At 47.4% G+C, this 17,989-nt stretch overlaps 1 protein-coding gene and 1 non-coding gene across 2 annotated transcripts; both read right to left on the bottom strand.

Moving 5' to 3' along the window:
- Window positions 1-6,152: 6,152 nt before the first annotated feature.
- Window positions 6,153-17,681, bottom strand: Zbed3 (zinc finger BED-type containing 3). The gene is made up of 2 exons (XM_052159952.1): window positions 17,522-17,681; window positions 6,153-7,876 (listed from the first exon to the last, which is right to left on the bottom strand). The coding sequence occupies exon 2, from the start codon at window positions 7,860-7,862 to the stop codon at window positions 7,197-7,199; it is 666 nt and encodes a 221-aa protein (XP_052015912.1). The 5' UTR covers window positions 7,863-7,876; window positions 17,522-17,681; the 3' UTR covers window positions 6,153-7,196.
- Window positions 11,726-11,861, bottom strand: LOC127667169 (small nucleolar RNA SNORA47). The gene has a single exon (XR_007973816.1). It is a non-coding gene; the product is annotated as a small nucleolar RNA SNORA47 (small nucleolar RNA).
- Window positions 17,682-17,989: the final 308 nt, after the last annotated feature.

Raw genomic sequence — 17,989 nt, forward strand, 5'->3', positions numbered from 1 at the left:
GTCAGTGCTCTTAACCACTGAGCCATCTCTCCAGGCCCTGATTTTTTTGTAACCTAAATGGGGCATAAGGCCAGGGCTTCCAGCTTGCTAATCAAACCACCCTGCTTCTCAGCTATAACCCCGCCCATTCACTTCAGCATGTTGGCAACCACCCACACACCACTACAGTCTTCCTATTTAACTTGCTCAACAGTCACAGATGTTTTCAAGATCCTTGAGGACTCTAATTTCTTTCTAGAGACATTCTTGACACTCACTTTCTGTCCCAGAAGTCTGAGTGTCCCCTGCACGGGGCAAAAACATGTCTGAAGGGGCAGCTTAGGACGCACTGTGGCATCCGTTCTAGGAGAGTTGCTCGCCTGTCCCTCTCTCATACCTACCTTAGCCTGTGGTCAGATGCGGGCATGACTTCCCCTCAAAGATGTCTGTGTAAGCCTTGAAACAGATTATGTAAGATTGTGTAAGCCTGTCAACAGATTATGGAAGGAAGGAACGATTAGGGTCTAGATGAGGTTAGGATGCTAACCAGCTGTCCTTAAAGGCAGCCTTTTAACTATAGGAGAGAGAGGCAGGGAAATGCAAGAGTCAACTGAGACTGGAAGTAAGGATGCTATGAGCTCTTAGATGCAGGAAATGACAAAACTGCATGTCCCCCTAGAACTTCTAGAAGGGACAGCCTGCTGACCCTTGAGATCCGTTTCAGAATTTGCAGAACTCTAAGTCGAATTTGTTTTTTAAGTCACTAAGATGGTACAGGACAAAGCCAGCCTCTCGTTCCTCTGAGAGCACAGTTTGCTCTCATCACTGAGCTCATGGCTGGGAACAGCCAGCACGACATCAGTCTCAAGTTAGCAAAGCAAGAGTTCCGAGTGCTGACAGCAGACAGGATGGCGGAGAGCCTGGGAGAACAGTCCGCTGCTGCAGATCTAGCTACCGCTGCCTGGAAAGGGCCGTGAACTGTGCTTTTGACACAGGATCTCACTCTAGTCTGGGCTAGCCTCAAACTCTGTGGCCCAGGCTGGCCTTGAACTTGCAGCAATCCTCCGGGCTCAGCTTCCCAAGTGCTAGGACTACAGGTATGAGCCACCAAACATTTTAATTTTTTTTTTCTGAGACAGGTTTCTCTGTGTAGCCCTGGCTGTCCTGGAACTAGCTCTGTAGATCAAGCTGGCCCCCGACTCTGAGATCCACTTGCCTCTGCCTCCAACGTGCTGGGATTAAAGGTGTGTGCCACCACCACCCAGATACCATTTTTAGATTTAATAATTATTTTACTGGGCTGGAGACATGGTTCAGCGGTTAAAAGCACTGATTACTTCCAAAGGTCCCGAGTTCAAAAGGTCCCAGCATCATGGCTCACAACCATCCGTACCTAATGAGATCTGCTGCCCTCTTCTTGGGTGTCTGAAGACAGCTACAGTGTACTTACATATAATAAATAAATCTTTTAAAAAATACTTATTTTTACTGAGAAGTATAGCTATGTGACAGCATTGTTTCTAAATGCAGACAATAAGAAAATCTAGTCTGGTGTAAGATGAAATCTTAGGGTTGTTTTGATTTGCATTTCCCTAATGACTAATGAAGTTGAGCATTTTTTAAGATGCTTCTCCGCCATCCGAAGTACACCAGTCAGAATGGCTAAGATTAAAAATTCAGGAGACAGCAGGTGTTGGAGAGGGTGTGGAGAAAGAGGAACACTCCTCCACTGCTGGTGGGGTTGCAAATTGGTACAACCACTCTGGAAAGCAGTCTGGCGGTTCCTCCGAAAACTGGGCACCTCACTTCCAGAAGATCCTGCTATACCACTCCTGGGCATATACCCAGAAGACTCCCCACCATGTAATAAGGATACATGTTCTACTATGTTCATAGCAGCCCTATTTATAATTGCCAGATGCTGGAAAGAACCCAGATATCCCTCAACAGAAGAGTGGATGCAAAAAATGTGGTATATCTACACAATGGAGTACTATTCAGCCATTAGAAACAATGAATTCATGAAATTCTTAGGCAAATGGATGGAGCTAGAGAATATCATACTAAGTGAGGTAACCCAGACTCAAAAGGTGAATCATGGTATGCACTCACTAATAAGTGGATATTAACCTAGAAAACTGGAATACCCAAAACATAATCCACACATCAAATGAGGTACAAGAAGAAAGGAGGAGTGGCCCCTGGTTCTGGAAAGACTCAGTGAAACAGTATTCGGCAAAACCAGAACGGGGAAGTGGGAAGGGGTGGGTGGGAGGACAGGGGAAGAGAAGGGGGCTTACGGGACTTTCGGGGTGTGGGGGGGCTAGAAAAGGGAAATCATTTGAAATGTAAATAAATTATATCGAATTAAAAAAAAAGAGAGAGAAAAGAAAATCTAGTCAACCAAGCAATTGATTCACTGAACTATAATTGCTGTTCTAGTATCTTTCTTCTAATTGTAGCAGATTAGAGCCAAGGGGACTTTAATTAGGTTGATCCACTTTCCAGGCAGAGTCACACAGCGATAGCTGCAGGGTCAAAGTTCAGACCTTCAGAAACGGAGCACTGTTTTAGCTACCTTGCTGCCGCTAAAATAAAACATATTGACCAAAGCACCACGTGGGAAGGGTTTATTTGCCTTCTGGTCTCAGCTAGTTATTGAGCTAGCCAGGGCAAGAGCTTGAAACACTGGCACTTGCCTGCTCACTCAAAGGCTCATGGTTTGTCAGCTTTCTCACACAGCTCAGGACCACCTGCAGGGCACCTCCTGTGTCAATCAATAATGAAGACTCTCCTCTGCAGACACGCCTGCCCACAGGCCATTTGGAGCCGAGTAATCCCTCAACTGAGACCCCCTTCTTAGATGACTCTAGGCTGGGTCGAGTTGACAGAGCTAAGTAGTAGTGCAGGGTCCAGAGGGAGAATACAACAAAATCTTAGGCAAACGGCAAAATCGGAACAGTGTTTGTGACTCCCTTCTGGGATTTTTAAGGGCACAGAAGTCACAGTGGAAACTTAGCACGTGCCAGTCAAATCCTCTTGCCACCAAGCATGACAGCTCGGGCGCCATGTCACCCGCTATGCTCACACTTCTGCTCCAGCTCCCAACGTAGAGTGCGCAGTACAACCATGGCGGTCCAAATTCTCCTCCTCTCACTGCAGCAGCAGTGATGCCATCAGCAAACCCTGTCACCTTATCAGCCTTGCGGATACACGCAAGACTGTCCCGATCACCAACCAGGAATGACAGTTCCCTGTGAGCAGTCTGCTCTGGCCCTACCCCCAACCCTGAGCCGGACAGACAATGCCTCCTCTGCTGGTCCTAGAATGCCAATGCTAGCACCATGTTTGTGCCAGCCACATGGTGTGTTTGCCAGGATCCCTCAAAGCCAGAGGCGGGACGCCTGGAGAGGAGGCTGGAGACAGGTGACCTGGCGTCCCCGTTGCCTGCTGAGTGGTCAGAGCCCATCGTCCTCAACTGTCAAATGATGGCTTGGTGGCCTAGGGAGAGAGCTCTCTCTAGACGGTGTTGGAAAATGGTGACGATATACCCCCTCATGTTTGACCTTTGACCGGGAAAGCTGAGCACAGAGGGAAAGGGTTTGCTTGCAAATGTAGATAATTTTTATTATAAAGCTTGATATAAAAAATTACAAGTAAGCAGAGAGCAAGTCTCTCCCTTTGCCTCTCAAGCCAGCACTCAGAGCTGCCCGACTCCTCTCTGTTCTCTTCATTGTAAAGAATCTAAAAGCATAATTCTAAAATGGACTCCTCTAGTTTCATGGTTCTGATTGTTGGGTGAGATAAAAGAGTAACATCTCTTAGTCGTCTTTGCTTCTAAAACATCCAAATTCAGATCTTACAGTGTGATTTATAAATGGATCTGAAGCTAAAGTCCAATTGTTAGGAGAAATGTCATTATTAAGCTAACACAGAAGTTGTAAATGATTGGTGACATGTGGATGTTGGGAAATTTTCTGTTCTTAGACTGTGGCATAACATTCGCATGACCTGTATAAGGAGACGGAGTTGTCCAAACTATTTCCTCCAGTTGTGGGGCCTGAAAGTCTAATAACTGGCATCTTTAAAATCTGTTTCTTTGGCTAAAGAAATTTTTAAAATTGAACAGGGATGTGGTACAAATGCCTTTAATCTAAACACTCCAGAGAGGCAGAGGCAGGTAGACCTCTGTGAGGCCATTCTGGTCTACATAGCCAGTTCCAGGCCACACATGGCTACTGAGACTCTCTTTAAAAAAAATGAAATAAAATTAAAAAGCTATTTCCAGTTAAAATAAACAAAAAGTTACTTCTAGCTAAGCTAATTTTCTACTGGGAATTTTAAAGAATTAAAATGAATTTTACGTCTAACTACAGAACAACTCGTAACGTCTCTTAGAGTGCATATGACAGCTCTCATACTTGGAAGCACAGATGGTGAACTGCTCCCTCCAACCTCCTCAGCCCAAGCCTATCAGCAGGGAAGGCATGGCTGAAAGCAGCCGCTTACTGGCTGGCCTGCTCGGAGAAGGAAACCCCTCAGGAAGATTCAGAGTCTTACAATGGGCGTTGTCCCTGCCAGTGGGAGTTTCTCACAGGCTTGACAGGTACTGAGCTGTACCCCAGCCCCAGGTGTCAGGTTTTACCCTAAAGGGACTTTGAGAGACAGGAGGGTGGGCGCACAGTGATGAGATGAATCCCAGGTGAATGAGAAGTCTTGAACGGCGAGAGGAGGGTGCAGTATTTTATAGACATAAGCGTGTGCTTAGGGTTCTGCGAATGAGCCCCCCATAGCACCCCGCTCCGCTGCGATTGTACCCGAGGAGAAAGCTGCGGGCTGTACCCGCTCATCTACACAATGAAACTGTCCTCAGGTTGCCGAGTTGTTTATGTGTGGCGCCTTTGAGACAAGGACTCAGGCAGCCCAGGATGGCCTAAAACTTGACATGCCACCAGGATGACCTTGAACACCCGATTCTCCTGCCTCTACCTAAGTGCAGATCACAGGAATGCATCACCATGGGTCTCAAAACAGCTTGCAGACAGCTGGCCACATGTGGATGCCGTCCTGACCATTTCAATCTTGCACCAAGCTTTTCCTTAAAACACTTAAGCTTTTAGTGTGTGTGTGCATGCGCGCGCGGGAGTGCATATATGGGAGTCTGACGTTGTGGGAATTGCTTCTCTTCTCCCACTGCGTGGGTAGGGTCCCGACTGATGGAGCTCAGGTCTTCATGTTTGGCAGCATGCCCCTTCACCTAATAAGACTCCTCGATGACATTGTTTATAAAGCACACACAATATTGATAACCTCGCCTTGGAGCTGCTGCGTGCAGCGTGCCCAGAAAATACTAGTTACCAGGTGTCAGTGTGGCAGATAGGGAGGAGGAGAAGCCATTAACGCAGGAACAGGGTGTGAAAGTCCAGACCCAGGGTGAGCAGTGAAGGCAGGGATTTGTGGGCTGCTGGCAGAAGTTACTGAAACTCTGTAAGGAAATGAACCAGGGGCCGAATGTAGAAGATGGCCCATAAAAACCAATCTAAAATACAAGTGGATGCTTGTTTTTTATATATAACCACATATATAGCCATCCATGTGTACGGGTATTCAATTTGTTACCTTTCAACTATTCCTAGATTGTTCAAGGTAAAAAAAAATTTTTGACAAGTTTTCTGAGTAAAAACAGTTTGGGGACTTGGTTCACACCTTTAGTCTCAGTCTGAGGCAGATCGGAGTTTGAGGCCAGCCTGGTCTGCACGGGAGTTCCGGGACAGAAAAACCTTATCTCACCAACGATATAAAGACTCGTCACTTACTCCTCAAAGGGCCGAACTTTCAGAACTTTTTAAAGGTCGCTTACTCACCTATTTTCTTCTGTCTTTGCTTAGAAGTCACCTTCAATAATTTATGTGCATTCCTGTGCTCAAGTGCTAAGGATGACTCTAATTTTCAAACTCACTCAGGAAAACAGAAGCTTTAGAGACCAAAACCAAACAACTCCAAAACAGCAGCAGTAGCAACAACAACGGGGCTGGGAAGATGGCCCAGCAGTTAGGAGCACTGAATGCTTCTTCCAGAGGACCCAGGTCCAATTCCCAGCACCTACACAGCAGCTCGTAACTGTCTGTAGCTCCCAAAGCTGACACCCACAGACATACATGCAAGGAAAACAATGCATATAGTTTATTTAAAAAAGACCCAAGAGTATGTTGCAAAACTACAAGTATTTCATGAGATTAATCTGTTAGTGTTATATTTTATGTCATAGAAACATTTCTTTCCCAAGTCAAATGTACAGATTTGTCCTAGAATGTACTTGTTTTATAATGGTCAGATTGCCCTTCCACACTGTTCATAAAAAGGCATTTACATTTCATCTACTAAAAAAAAAAAAGACCGTATCTCAAAACAAAACTTGGGGAAAGCACGTTCCACGTTCCACCTCCGAAAGGGACTTCAGAAAGAACATCGGGGGCGGGAACCGTATTTGGTTTCTGGGTGGCAGCTCAGTATGTAATACTGTGTGAGACAAACATGGGGGGACGCAAAGTGCCAAGTGTGGGTGGGCAAGGAGGACTTCTTGACCTTCGGGGTAGGAGGCACTGCGGGGACCGACTGAAGAAAGGGAGGGAATGAGTCAGGGGCTGACTCTAAGGCAGTGCGGTGCGGACTCCGCATTCTCTTTTGGTTCAGGGGGAGGTCTGTGGGGACCTGTGGGGCAAGAAACTATTCTCCCTAGTGACAGATATCTTGCTAATGTCAAGATGCAAGACCAGAAAATGGGAGAATGTACCCGTCACTGTGTCCAATATACACACGGAAAGATGATTTACGTAAAAGGGTGCTCTTTGCCTCAGATTGGTCAAAGGAGGGACAGGAACAAAAAGGGGTCTCTTTGGGACTGGCCCAATGTAGGGTTCTATAGATGCTGAAGGTGATACTCAAGGTTCCTTTCTGGAACATGCTAGTGCTGGGTCAAGATTATACATTTGGAAAGGAGTGGACAGGTTCCTGGATAAATAACCATGCCCCTTCCCCTGAAAGGCTGGCGGTGTGATGAGTCTTTGGTGTTTAGAGAACCTTCTGGCTTAAAAAGCCTTCAGGCACTGCAAGGAGGTAGCTGAGAGGCCCATCCTGTGTACCTGAACCAGGCTACTGGACTTGGGGACGCTGCTGAGCCTGCAGTGTTAGGTTTACACACGGAGCGGTTGGTGGTACTACAGCAGGATCTTGGTGATCCCGCCGTCGTTGTCGACATCAGGGTCCTCCTTGGGCAACAGAGGCGTGGGAGAAGGCTGTTGCGGGACCTGTGTACTGGGGCTCGCACTGGGGCTGGCCTTCTTCACCCACTCACTCAGCGCTTCGCGCTCCACCTGAAGCTGGCGGCGCTCCTGCGCCAAGGAGTGCGCCTCCTGCTGCAGAGCCTTGCTCTTGCGCTCCAGCGCGAGCTCCGCCTGTCGGAGGGCCGCCTCGCGCCGCTCCAGCTCCAGCTCACGCTGGCTGCCCCGCACTGCCAGCGCGCCCATCTGCTCCAACAGGCGTGCCCAGTCGCCCTCGGCAGCCACGGTGACCAGCGGCCGGCAGCACGCGGTGGGCGGTGTGCTCTGATCAGCGCTCTTCCTGAGCTCCTGCAGGTGCACAGCACTCAGGTGCTGCCACAGCGCCCGTGTCCACAACTGGAAGGTGGGATGGCCGCCCACTCGCTCCCCGCACAGGCGGCAGGTGGCCCAGGTGCTCACCCGTTGCCTAGGCTGAGCCGGGTCCAGATGGAAGTAGCCCCAGGCCTCGGAGTAGGATAGCCCTGTGGGGCTGCCTTCTTCTGCAGGGTTATCAGGCCTGCCTCTGTTTTCCATGGTGGTCTTCGGGGGCTTTTTACTCTTCATTCCTTCTGCAGTGTCTGCATGGAGGCGGGGAGAATAACAGTAATTATTATACACACAGATCCTATAAACATTAGCTGAGGACAAACTACCTTTTATGCTAGAAAATTTGTGGATATGCTTTTTCCTCCCCTCCTTAATACTCAGCATTAAATGCCAATGTCTAAGAAAAGAATGTTAGAGATGTCTAGTCCTTCTTGCACTAAGCGGTCTCTTCCGAACAAGTTATCTCCACGTATGTGAATCAAGAAACTAAGCTAAATGCAGGAGATGTAACTAGGTAGTGTGCTTGTTCAGCATGCACACGTGACTAGATTTGATCCCAAACACCACATATTAGGAGTGGCGATTATAGCAATGTACTTATAAGAAAATTGGCCATATAGGAAACCATAAGCTTTCAAAGTATGCACATTTTAGGAACTAGGCAGATATAAAGCAGAGCCTTTAAATTAGAAGGTAGCCAGGTCTTTCTCATGACCTTGAGGTCCTGGTTATTGGCAGGAGGTTCTGGACCATCCTAGGTTCCAAAGTAGAAAGATGTGTACAGGATAACTCAGGATGATCTTAGAGATTATAGGACATACAGACTCACAGAAATGCCATGGAACAACAGCCTTGGTTAGCAGGAAGATGACCAGTGAACACCCATCTAGGATCCTCTATTCCAGAGCATTTTCTAAGTCTACAACACATAGGCACATAGTCTTTATTGTCCATGCTAACTAACGGTTAGGACACACTCATTTAGAATGATCGAAAGCTTGTTTGACACTTCCAGTTACAGGGCTGGGGAAGAAGCTTTGTCTGCTAAAGTATCTACCCAAGAGGGACCCAAACGCAGTGTCAGGACTGTAATTACCAAGTCTTCAATATGTGTTAGGCATCACAGCATGGGTGCGGAGATCAGACAACTCACCCAGGGACTGGGGTTGTTCTTCCATCTTTACGTGAGTTCTGGGGATTGAACTCAGAGGTCACCAGGCTCACAAAGCGAGCGTTTTCCCTGCTGAGCCATCACCCTGGTCCAATGGCTAAGACAACTCACCCACACAACTCCCTGCCCCTCCATCCAAAAAAACCTAAAAAGTTGGCATTTGGAACAAATTGGAACAAGTTGGAAGTGGACCAAATGTGTGGATCTGGACAGACTGTGAAAGTTAAAACAGAATGCTTAAGAGTTGTTGGGCTCTTCTGATGACCATCGCAGGAAGCATCACGGCCAAGGAGAGTCAAGCTTAGTGAATGGGCCAGTGACTGCTCCCTCTGCCAGGGGGAGGGAGGAGCAGGAGAGACTAACATTACAGAACTGTTAAATCAATGAAACTGAAGACAAAGGCCAGGAAAAATAACCTCTGCATATGTACATGTATGTCTGTGTCTGTGCGCACGCGCGCGTACACACACACACACACACACACACACACACACACACACACGAATGGACATGGAGAGATTTAGGTTCCCAATTTTACAAAATAATGGGCATCAAATCCCAGAAATGACATCAGCGAGTGCTTCCGACACCCATTCCCCGTGTCCAGACAGATCATCCAAACTAAAGATCAAAGGAATTTCAGAGCTAAACTATACTGTAAATTATAGATTCATGCAGAATAGCCTCCCAAAAGACAAGGGCTATAAGTTCTCTTCAGTAGCCCATGGAATCTTAATACAAAGGAATCAACAGATCACAGTGAAGCAGATCTAGAAAACAGCAAAAACTATAGAAACTTCCCGGACATTTAGAAATTAGACCACCCATTTTCCAAAAGAACAGTGGACCACTCCCAGCTGCTTATGACCTACCAGACTTAAAGGCTAGAGAAAGTGAATAATTTAAACAGCTCTGTAACAGGCAATGGCATTAAGTCTCCCAACAAAGGAGGGCGGGGTCACTGCTGAATTCTACCAAACATTTAAAAGAAGCTACTACAGATGTGCCTCAAAACCATTCCAAAAAACAGAAAAGGCAACACTACCAAACTCTCTACAAAGCCAGGATTCCTTCTATGCCAAACCCGGATACGGACACAAGAGAGAAACTAGACTATAGACCAATATCCCTGATCGCAATAGGTACTGAGTATGTTCTATTTATCCCTCATTGCTTCGGCGATCATGTGGTTGACTTTAAGTCTGTTTATGTACACTTACATTTATTGAGCTTTTGTTAAACCATTCTTGCTATATATGGGCAAAAAGAGTAGCCAATGCTATATACAGTATAAATGGGGAAAACAAAGCATTTTCCCTAATGAGGACAGGTGCCCATTCTCTGCCCTGGTTCAGTGGACTCACTCAATGTCTCAGCCAGTGTGGGGAGGCAGGGCGAGGGGAATGGGTACAAACAGAAATGTAGTAGTGAAATTATTTCAACTTGCAGATGGCAGGATCCTGAGAAGACCCTTAGGTCACCACCAGAGAACAATTTCAGAAAGTAACAGGAAACAAACTCAGCATCCCAAATCAGTAGCTTTTCTACATACTAGTAACAAACTTGCCAAGAAAAAAGGGGGGAAAATCCCATTCTCAATACCAAAACAAAAATAAAAACGAAACAAAAACCCCAAAGCCTAAAGTGAATGATCTCTATTAATATAAAAACTAAAATATTGAAAAAAATTTGAAGTAGACACTGAAGATGAGAGCCTGTGCTCATGGTTTAGCAGAATTAATAGTGGGAGTGGCTATGCTATCAAAAGTTATCTACAGAGTTAATGCAATCACCTGCAAGAATTAGAGAACAAACACCCAACATTCATTTGACACAGAAGACTCTTGACTCTTAGTCAATTCAATGCAAAGCAAACCAGCAAAACTGGAAGCACTGGCTCCCAACCCAGTGTGACAGCCAGCTCCCAACCCCGTGTGACAGCCAGCTCCCATCCCGTGTGACAGCCAGCTCCCAGGGTATTTATGTGCACCCCCCATATACACACAATTAAAATATGACCAGCTTAGATGTCTATCAACAGATGGCTGAGGATGTGGCAGGGGACACATACAGACAAGGGAAAGCTTGACATCACAGGACAGTGGAGGAAACTGAGCTGTATGCAGTGAATAAGCCGGACTCAGACAAGTGCCACTTCCCCCTCACATACAGAAGTAAGGTGTATACACAAATGTATGCATCTGTAGGACACGACTGTACAGAGAGAGAAGAGGCTAAGGGCTAGGGAGGGGACAAGAGGATGACAGCAGACATGCGTCATAGGAGCAGAAGGTAGAACCATTCAGGGGACAATGGGACCAGCAAGGTAGGTATGTGTGTGAGGGGTAAAAGAACGAACTGTGGAGAAACAGCTACGTATGAAAATGTCACAGTGAAACCCAGATCTCCTCACGCTGCCCAATTATTCTAAAGAGTACATAGGACAAGATTTCATATTAGAACCTGGTTATCTAGTTTTATCTATATACCCCATCTGTTAAAAACTCCATTTCCTTCTGTTTTGATCTACTCTTCAGGGCTTGTTTTAGTGACTAGACAGAGGATGGAATGCTATCATAGTGAACCTGTATACTTTATTTCATAAATTTAAAAGGATTTGACTACCGCTTCACCATTTTGACAGGCATGTGAGCCTGTGGGTTTTTTTCACCTGTGTGGAGGGTTCAGAGTCCCCATTTCTTATGCACCTCTAACAATGCCGGGGTGACCCATCTCTGTTAAGCTTTTTACATCCCTGTGAGCTGCGAGCTGGGCTTCCTGTAAATTCTGGGATGCTGAGCGCGCACCGGCCACATGTGCGGTCTGTTGGGAGTTCAGGCTAGCATGAGTTCTTCACCATGCTCCTCACCAGAGAGGGGACAAGCAACACTGCAATGTGGGCCAGCACAGCCCTGCCCCTCCGAGGTGGTGGGTGTGGGCCAGCTCAGTCCTGCCCCTCCGAGGTGGTGGAGAGGACATTCTTTGCCTGGTCAGCCCTTTACTGTTGGAGGTCTTAACCAATGGAAGGCAGCATGGTAGGACTGCTCCACCTTCTCTGTCCTCCACAGCGGCCGCATCCCGGCTCCCTAAGATACGACTTTCTATCAGGGTGGAAGCCCCGCCCCCGCACCTGCCCAGCCCCAGAATGCAACCCGAGCCATTTCTGCTTTACCTGGAGCCCAGCGGAAGCCCAGGCTCACCCATCTAGCTCCTGAACTGCTCAGCACGACAGAGCACCGCGAGTTCTCACAACGGGATGTTTAAAAAGCGAGCGATCCAATAGCAAACTGGGCAAGAATCATGGGTAGGCCACTGACCCCAGGGCCAGTTCAAACATCTGTGGAAAGGCAGTTCTGCTCAGGGAACTGCTATGGGGGCAAGCGCAAGTGTCATTTTACATCCACCACCCTGACCGAGGTGGGCAGGCAGGACCTCCAAAGTCAGGAAGGGGGCAGAAACAGGGCACACTCGCTTCCTACCAAACATCTGAGCGCTTTGAGGAAAGCCATCTGGAACCTTCTACATTAGTTAAAAATAGGTGTGATTTTATTCTGTAGAACTAAAGGTACCAACACATGAAGTCATAGGTGGTAGGATATTTACTTCATTATTATTTAGAATGGGAACGACAGCTGAGTATATAATGTCTGTCTACAACAGGGAATATTATTGCAGTCATTAAAGGATGGGAAATCTACCAGGTGTTCTAGCAGAAGTTTTTTTCGGGGGGGGGGATAAAGTGGGGGGCATGTTATAAAGTATGTATAAAATCCCATCATTTCTAGATAATGCCAGATTTCTATAGTGTAGTAAAGTGCAGTAAAGATACAAATGTTCTTTTATAGCCTAATGAACCCACCAGATACGGAAGATCTGTAAGCAGAAGCTGGCTTTAACCCAGTTAGCCTACCAAGCACTGTGTGCACTAAACACTGCAGTGCATTACGGAGCATCAGCCGTTTCCTCATGACTGCGAGGCTCCCAGAGCTGCCACTGGGCATTTCTGCCCAGCTGCCCGTGCTGTGTGCTGCTAGCCACATCACATGTCAGAACTCCAAGTACAGCTTCTAATTGCCAGTTAGTTTAAAGGTAACACTGCTCCGCCAATCACATTGTGTTTAATGGCGGCTGCCCTGAGGAGGGTATAAAGGCCCACTGGGTGGGCTGTGCGTGATCGTTCTTTCTCTGTGTGCAGGGCGACCCCAACATGTTGGAACAATAAATTCCTCTTTTTGCATCGGAAAAAAAAATACAGCTTCTACTGAATGTCTACCACTTGCATACCATCATCACAGAGTCCAAAACTCCTATATGGAGCCGTCTCCACAGATTCAGGCTAAGAAAGTATGGAGACATAACAGCTGAGGTGTAAGGTGATAGGAGAGGAGGAGGAGGGGAAATATTAAAAAAGCCAAAGAAAACCTGAGAAAGCGTATGGGTGCTATGCCTATGCCTTGCCACAATGCATGTGGCAAGATCTATACGTAAATAAAAAGCAACTTTTAATAAACAACCCTCGGCCTCTCAGCTATGAGTTCAGGTGGAAACAGACACTAAGGAGGCTGGAGGAAGATGGTCCCAAGGACGAAGCCCTTGCTCAGACACTTGAGATCCACAGGCACAGAGGGTTGCCATCTGAAGGGCGACATGGACCTATAGGGTCCATAAGTGTAGCGTTGTTCCCTGAGCCTTGCTCAAGCAGGAGATTCTGTGCCCACAAGAAGCAGAGGATGGAACGGGAGAGGAAGGAGCTCAACCTGTTCCCCTGCTTGACAGAGCAGACACCAGGCTGCGGAGGCCGCAGGTACATTTCTGTGAATTAAGATGGTGTGCTTCTAAAGGGTTGCCAAGATGCAGGCTGCCTGGCTGCCCAGCACTGTGCAGAGGCACTGCAGAGGCGTGACTAGCACCTCCCGCTCAGGCGCACCAGCACTGAGACTGTAGTGGCTGGGAAGCACTGTGGCATTTCTCACACACATCCAAGATGGAGTCCTAAGAGACTCATAATGCCCAAAGCAAACCAGAAAGGACCTGAGACCCACAACCATCGCTCTTCAGATTGATTTCCCCTTCCAAATAGCCCTTCACATAGACACAGATTGCTCAATACTCAGGTCCAGGGACTACGGCAAGGTGGGCTAGCCTAGGCTAGGTGACGTCCACATCTGTTAGCACCAGATACCAATGCATAACCATTAGTATATGAGTAGTTAACGGAGAAAATGAAGGCCAAGACTTTTCATTCTTTTCCTTGGACATTTTTAAAACCTGGCACAAAGGCGCCGGCAGGTGCGATTATTTTGCTTGTGCCTTTACTCTGGCCAACTCTCATCCAAATAAAAGTTCGCCATGCACCTGTGTGGGGCTCCCCCCACCCCCCTGGGCCTGCTGCTGCCGAGCTGAGAAGAGGCGAGCAGACTCTGCCTTCAAACACTCACCACAGGGGCAGGGGCGTGGGGGAGGAAGTGGTATTTCCAATAAAAATTCCAACATCCTTGGTTAAAGTCACATCAGCGTTTGGCTTCAAAAAGAGTTCTGCTTTGTTAGTATATAACTAGGCTTCTGAGTTCTTGTTTTAAAATTAAACACATTCAAGCTACTTAAAAGTACTGCTAGGATAAAATCAACTTAGTAACAGACAATTTTGAGTCCAGTTTTAGAGGGGACATGTGCTAGATGACAAAGTTAATTGCGAGCTTTCACGGCAAGGGGAGACCACCACTTTGGCGCTGTGCCTATAAATCTTGCTGAATGTCACCTGGGTCCACTCTCTGAGTGACGAGCCTGCATCCGGTGAGAGAACAGATTCCCTGTGGATCACTCCGCATTTGCGTCCATTTTGAAGAAACTCACTAGTAACTACCAGGTTAAATCCAGACTCCTCAGTATGACTTCCACAAATACCAACACAGGCTAAGGAGGCTACTAAAACCTGGAACTATGGAGCCCGCAAGATGGCTGAGGAGTTAAAGGCACCTACCCCAGGCCTGATGACCAGAGTTAGAACACTGGGACTCAGATGGTGCAACTATGGTCTTATATGCTAATATGTATGTCTATACATGTATACATGTACATATGTATAACTAACATTTATCATAAGACAAGCAGATGTACTATCTCTAGTAATTCTTTTGTTGGTGGTTTTGGTTTTTATTTATTATTTATTATTTATTGTGTGTGTGTGTGTGTGTGTGTGTGCTGTTAGGAGACTGTACTCACATATGCTAGGCAAGTGTTCTATCTCCTGCCCTGTAGAAAAAAAAAAAAAAGGAAGAAAACTGTTCCGTCTCAAACTCAGGACAAATGGCTAAGGTGACTATTTAACTTATCAAAGTAGACCATGGCTGCTGGTCTCCATCAGCGTCCCCAACACCTGTTACAGAGGCCTGGCTCCTCTCAGTACTCCTTACTTGGCGCCTTACCCTACACCTTCCAGCTCAGGGGCTGGCTTCCCTTCCCCCAACCCCTGCTCTCTATACTCTTACCTATAAAGTAGCCACTTTAGTACCTCTTGGCTACTTGCCCGCCAGGCTGTTAGCCCCTCCTGCCTCTCTTCCCCCTACCCTCTCAGGGCTCCTTCAGTTTGGATATTCTGGCTGCCTCTGGCTATGCGCTCTGAGCTACAATAAACCTTAACCATCCCGAAGGACACCAGGGCTCCATTTTCCATTCACTCTAAAGCCCCGGGCTTTGCCGTGCACCTTTATTGCACATCTACCTGGCTTTGTTTAAGGCATGTGGTCACTACAAGCCACCCAGGAGCTCATGTTTGCACACATTAGAACTGGGTAGGCCAGAGGTCAAAGAACCAGGGAACAATTCTCAAAAGGAAACAAGTGAGGTGCAGTCCTGTCTGTGCTTCTGTAGTCAAGGCCAGTCACTTCAGTTGGATTGGCCCGGCAAAGTAATAAACAGGGATGTGTTGATTGAGCCTGGATCTAACATGAAAAACTGATGTTATGAAATTCACAGATTATGTGAAACACTAACTGCACCTGTGCTTACTTCAACAGAGGTTTAAAATCAAAGCAAACATAACTGAGTAATTAATTAGCCTTCACAGCTGCAGTGCCAAGGAGCTACAATCCACTCACCTGTGATCTGTCCAGTTCTGCTCACCTATCAGTTTCCTGCCATGGACTCATTCATAAACAGACCCAGACAACTAGAAAAATTAGTCTGTAATTATTAGCCTGAAGGCATATATTAAAAGCTGGTAGAAGGGCTGGAGAGAGGGCTCAGTGGTTATGAGCGTCGGCTGCTCTTCCAGAGGACCGGAATCCCAATCCCAGCATCCGGGTCCAGCCGCTCATCCTAACTGCCTGTTAGCCAGCTCTGTGGAATCCGACACTCTGGTTTCCTCAGGCATCCTCATGGGCATGCAAACACCAGGTGGGAGTGGAAGCATTCACATACAAAGTGTTTTAAGTCAGTAAAAATGACTGCAAAGTATTGTGAAACAAGAGGTAAGTGCAAAAAAGGTTCAGAAAAAGGTTTTACATGGGCTGTTAAAAAAGTACTGGACTCATAGCTATTTAGTAAAGCAAAAGTGCTACCTGACTGCTTTAAGCTCAGCTGGGTTCTCAGCTACTTCTACCATTAGCTAAAAGGCACCAAAGCACCATTAATGCATTTTAAAATAAGGCACTATGCCCGAAAGTGCACCTTCAATTTCAGCTCTGCATTAATATATATGTATCTATTCATGTACATAAACACACTTATGGCCTTTGTAACTTAAAAATATTTTAAAGTTGAGAATTACCTGGTATGGATTCTTTAAAAAACACTTTAAAAAACAAAATTTCCTATGCTTTTTATTGTCACTTGCCTGAACTATCTTGGAGGCCAACTGGAATCATAGGAATTTAATCCCATGAATTTATTAATCCAAGCCCTTGGGAGGCAGAGGACAGTTAGTCCCTGAGATCGAGATTAGCCTGGTCACCCAAGGAAACATAGTGAGACCCTGTCTTAAAAAAAAAAAAAAATCAGGAACACCACTAATTATCTCAACTCAGGAAACTAATTATCCAACAGCTGTTCTCAACTCAGGAAACTAATTATCCAAACACCTCTTTGGAGCTCAGCAAAGGCAGGTACTTTTTTTCTTCCAATGAAGGAAAACTCTTCCCATTCTCTTTAGTAAAGCTTTGAGGCAGCCACAGAAGGCTTGCACAACCAAAGGCACCAGTGTGCCGGGAAAGGATGGGGGAAACTCTTTTGTTTGTGTCTAGTGGAGGAGGGGATTCTGGTTTACACCGGTTTTCTCCCCCTCGCACAGGTGGGAAACATTAACCAAGTCACAATTAGCGCAAGAGGGCCCCGGTGGGCACACAGCCGCAGGCTGGGTTCAAAGTCAGCTTTCACCGAGGCAACTTTATGGGGACAGATTCCCCCCCCCCCCCCCCCCCGAGCTGTTTAACCCTAGAGAACCGAGAAGCCCCAGAAGGCCCTGGAAGCCCACAGGCTGGGCCCCTCCGCCAAGCCTGGGGTAGCCGGCATCCCCTGCAAAACCCGCGGCTGCGGCCCCGGAGCCAGCCCAGGGCCTAGGGGCTCCCGAAGTCCCCGCGGTCCTGCGTGGCGTCCCCCGCATCTCTCCACCCCGCGCTCTCTCCGATCTCCGACGTCCCCGCGGACCCCCGAGACCACTGCAGTCCCCGGTGTCCCCGCGATCGCTCCTGCCACGCCACGCCGCCTAGCCCCAGCCAGCCACGCTCACCGGGACGCCGCGAAGGTCGCCCCTCGCCTCCGGGCTCTTCGCAGACATTTTGTCCTGGACGGAAAGAGCCGATTCCCCCTTAAAGACACAGCGCTCAGTTTGTGCGTCTGGGGGCGTCCAGGGGGCGGTGACGCGTGGTCTGGACGCCGGGGCGCCCTGCTAAACCATCCGGTCCGGGAGGGGTTTAGAGTAACGGATGGAGAACTAGTTTAACGAATTGAAATTTGTGGGAGGTTTTTGAACGGTGCAATAATAGTGCAGGGATGCTGAAAGCGTTTTAGCCGCGGCTAAACGCACGTTTGCGTTAACCTTCCAAGACCTGGATTCAGCTGGTCCAGATCCTTAGCCGGGGGCACTGCTCGCATTCTTTCTGTTTAAGGACTCTGATGTGACACAAGTCAGAAGTCCTTGCAATCAAGGTCTAAGGAGGAAAAGGTGTTCACCCGAACCACCAGCACAGGGGACTAC

This window comes from Apodemus sylvaticus, chromosome 16 (genome assembly GCF_947179515.1).
Source record: "Apodemus sylvaticus chromosome 16, mApoSyl1.1, whole genome shotgun sequence".
In the NCBI taxonomy this organism is placed as follows: Eukaryota; Metazoa; Chordata; class Mammalia; order Rodentia; family Muridae; genus Apodemus; species Apodemus sylvaticus.

Bases quoted from the DNA above. Each gene is read 5' to 3' on its own strand.
- Zbed3 (XM_052159952.1), bottom strand. From the start codon at position 7,862: ATGAAGAGTAAAAAGCCCCCGAAGACCACCATGGAAAACAGAGGCAGG.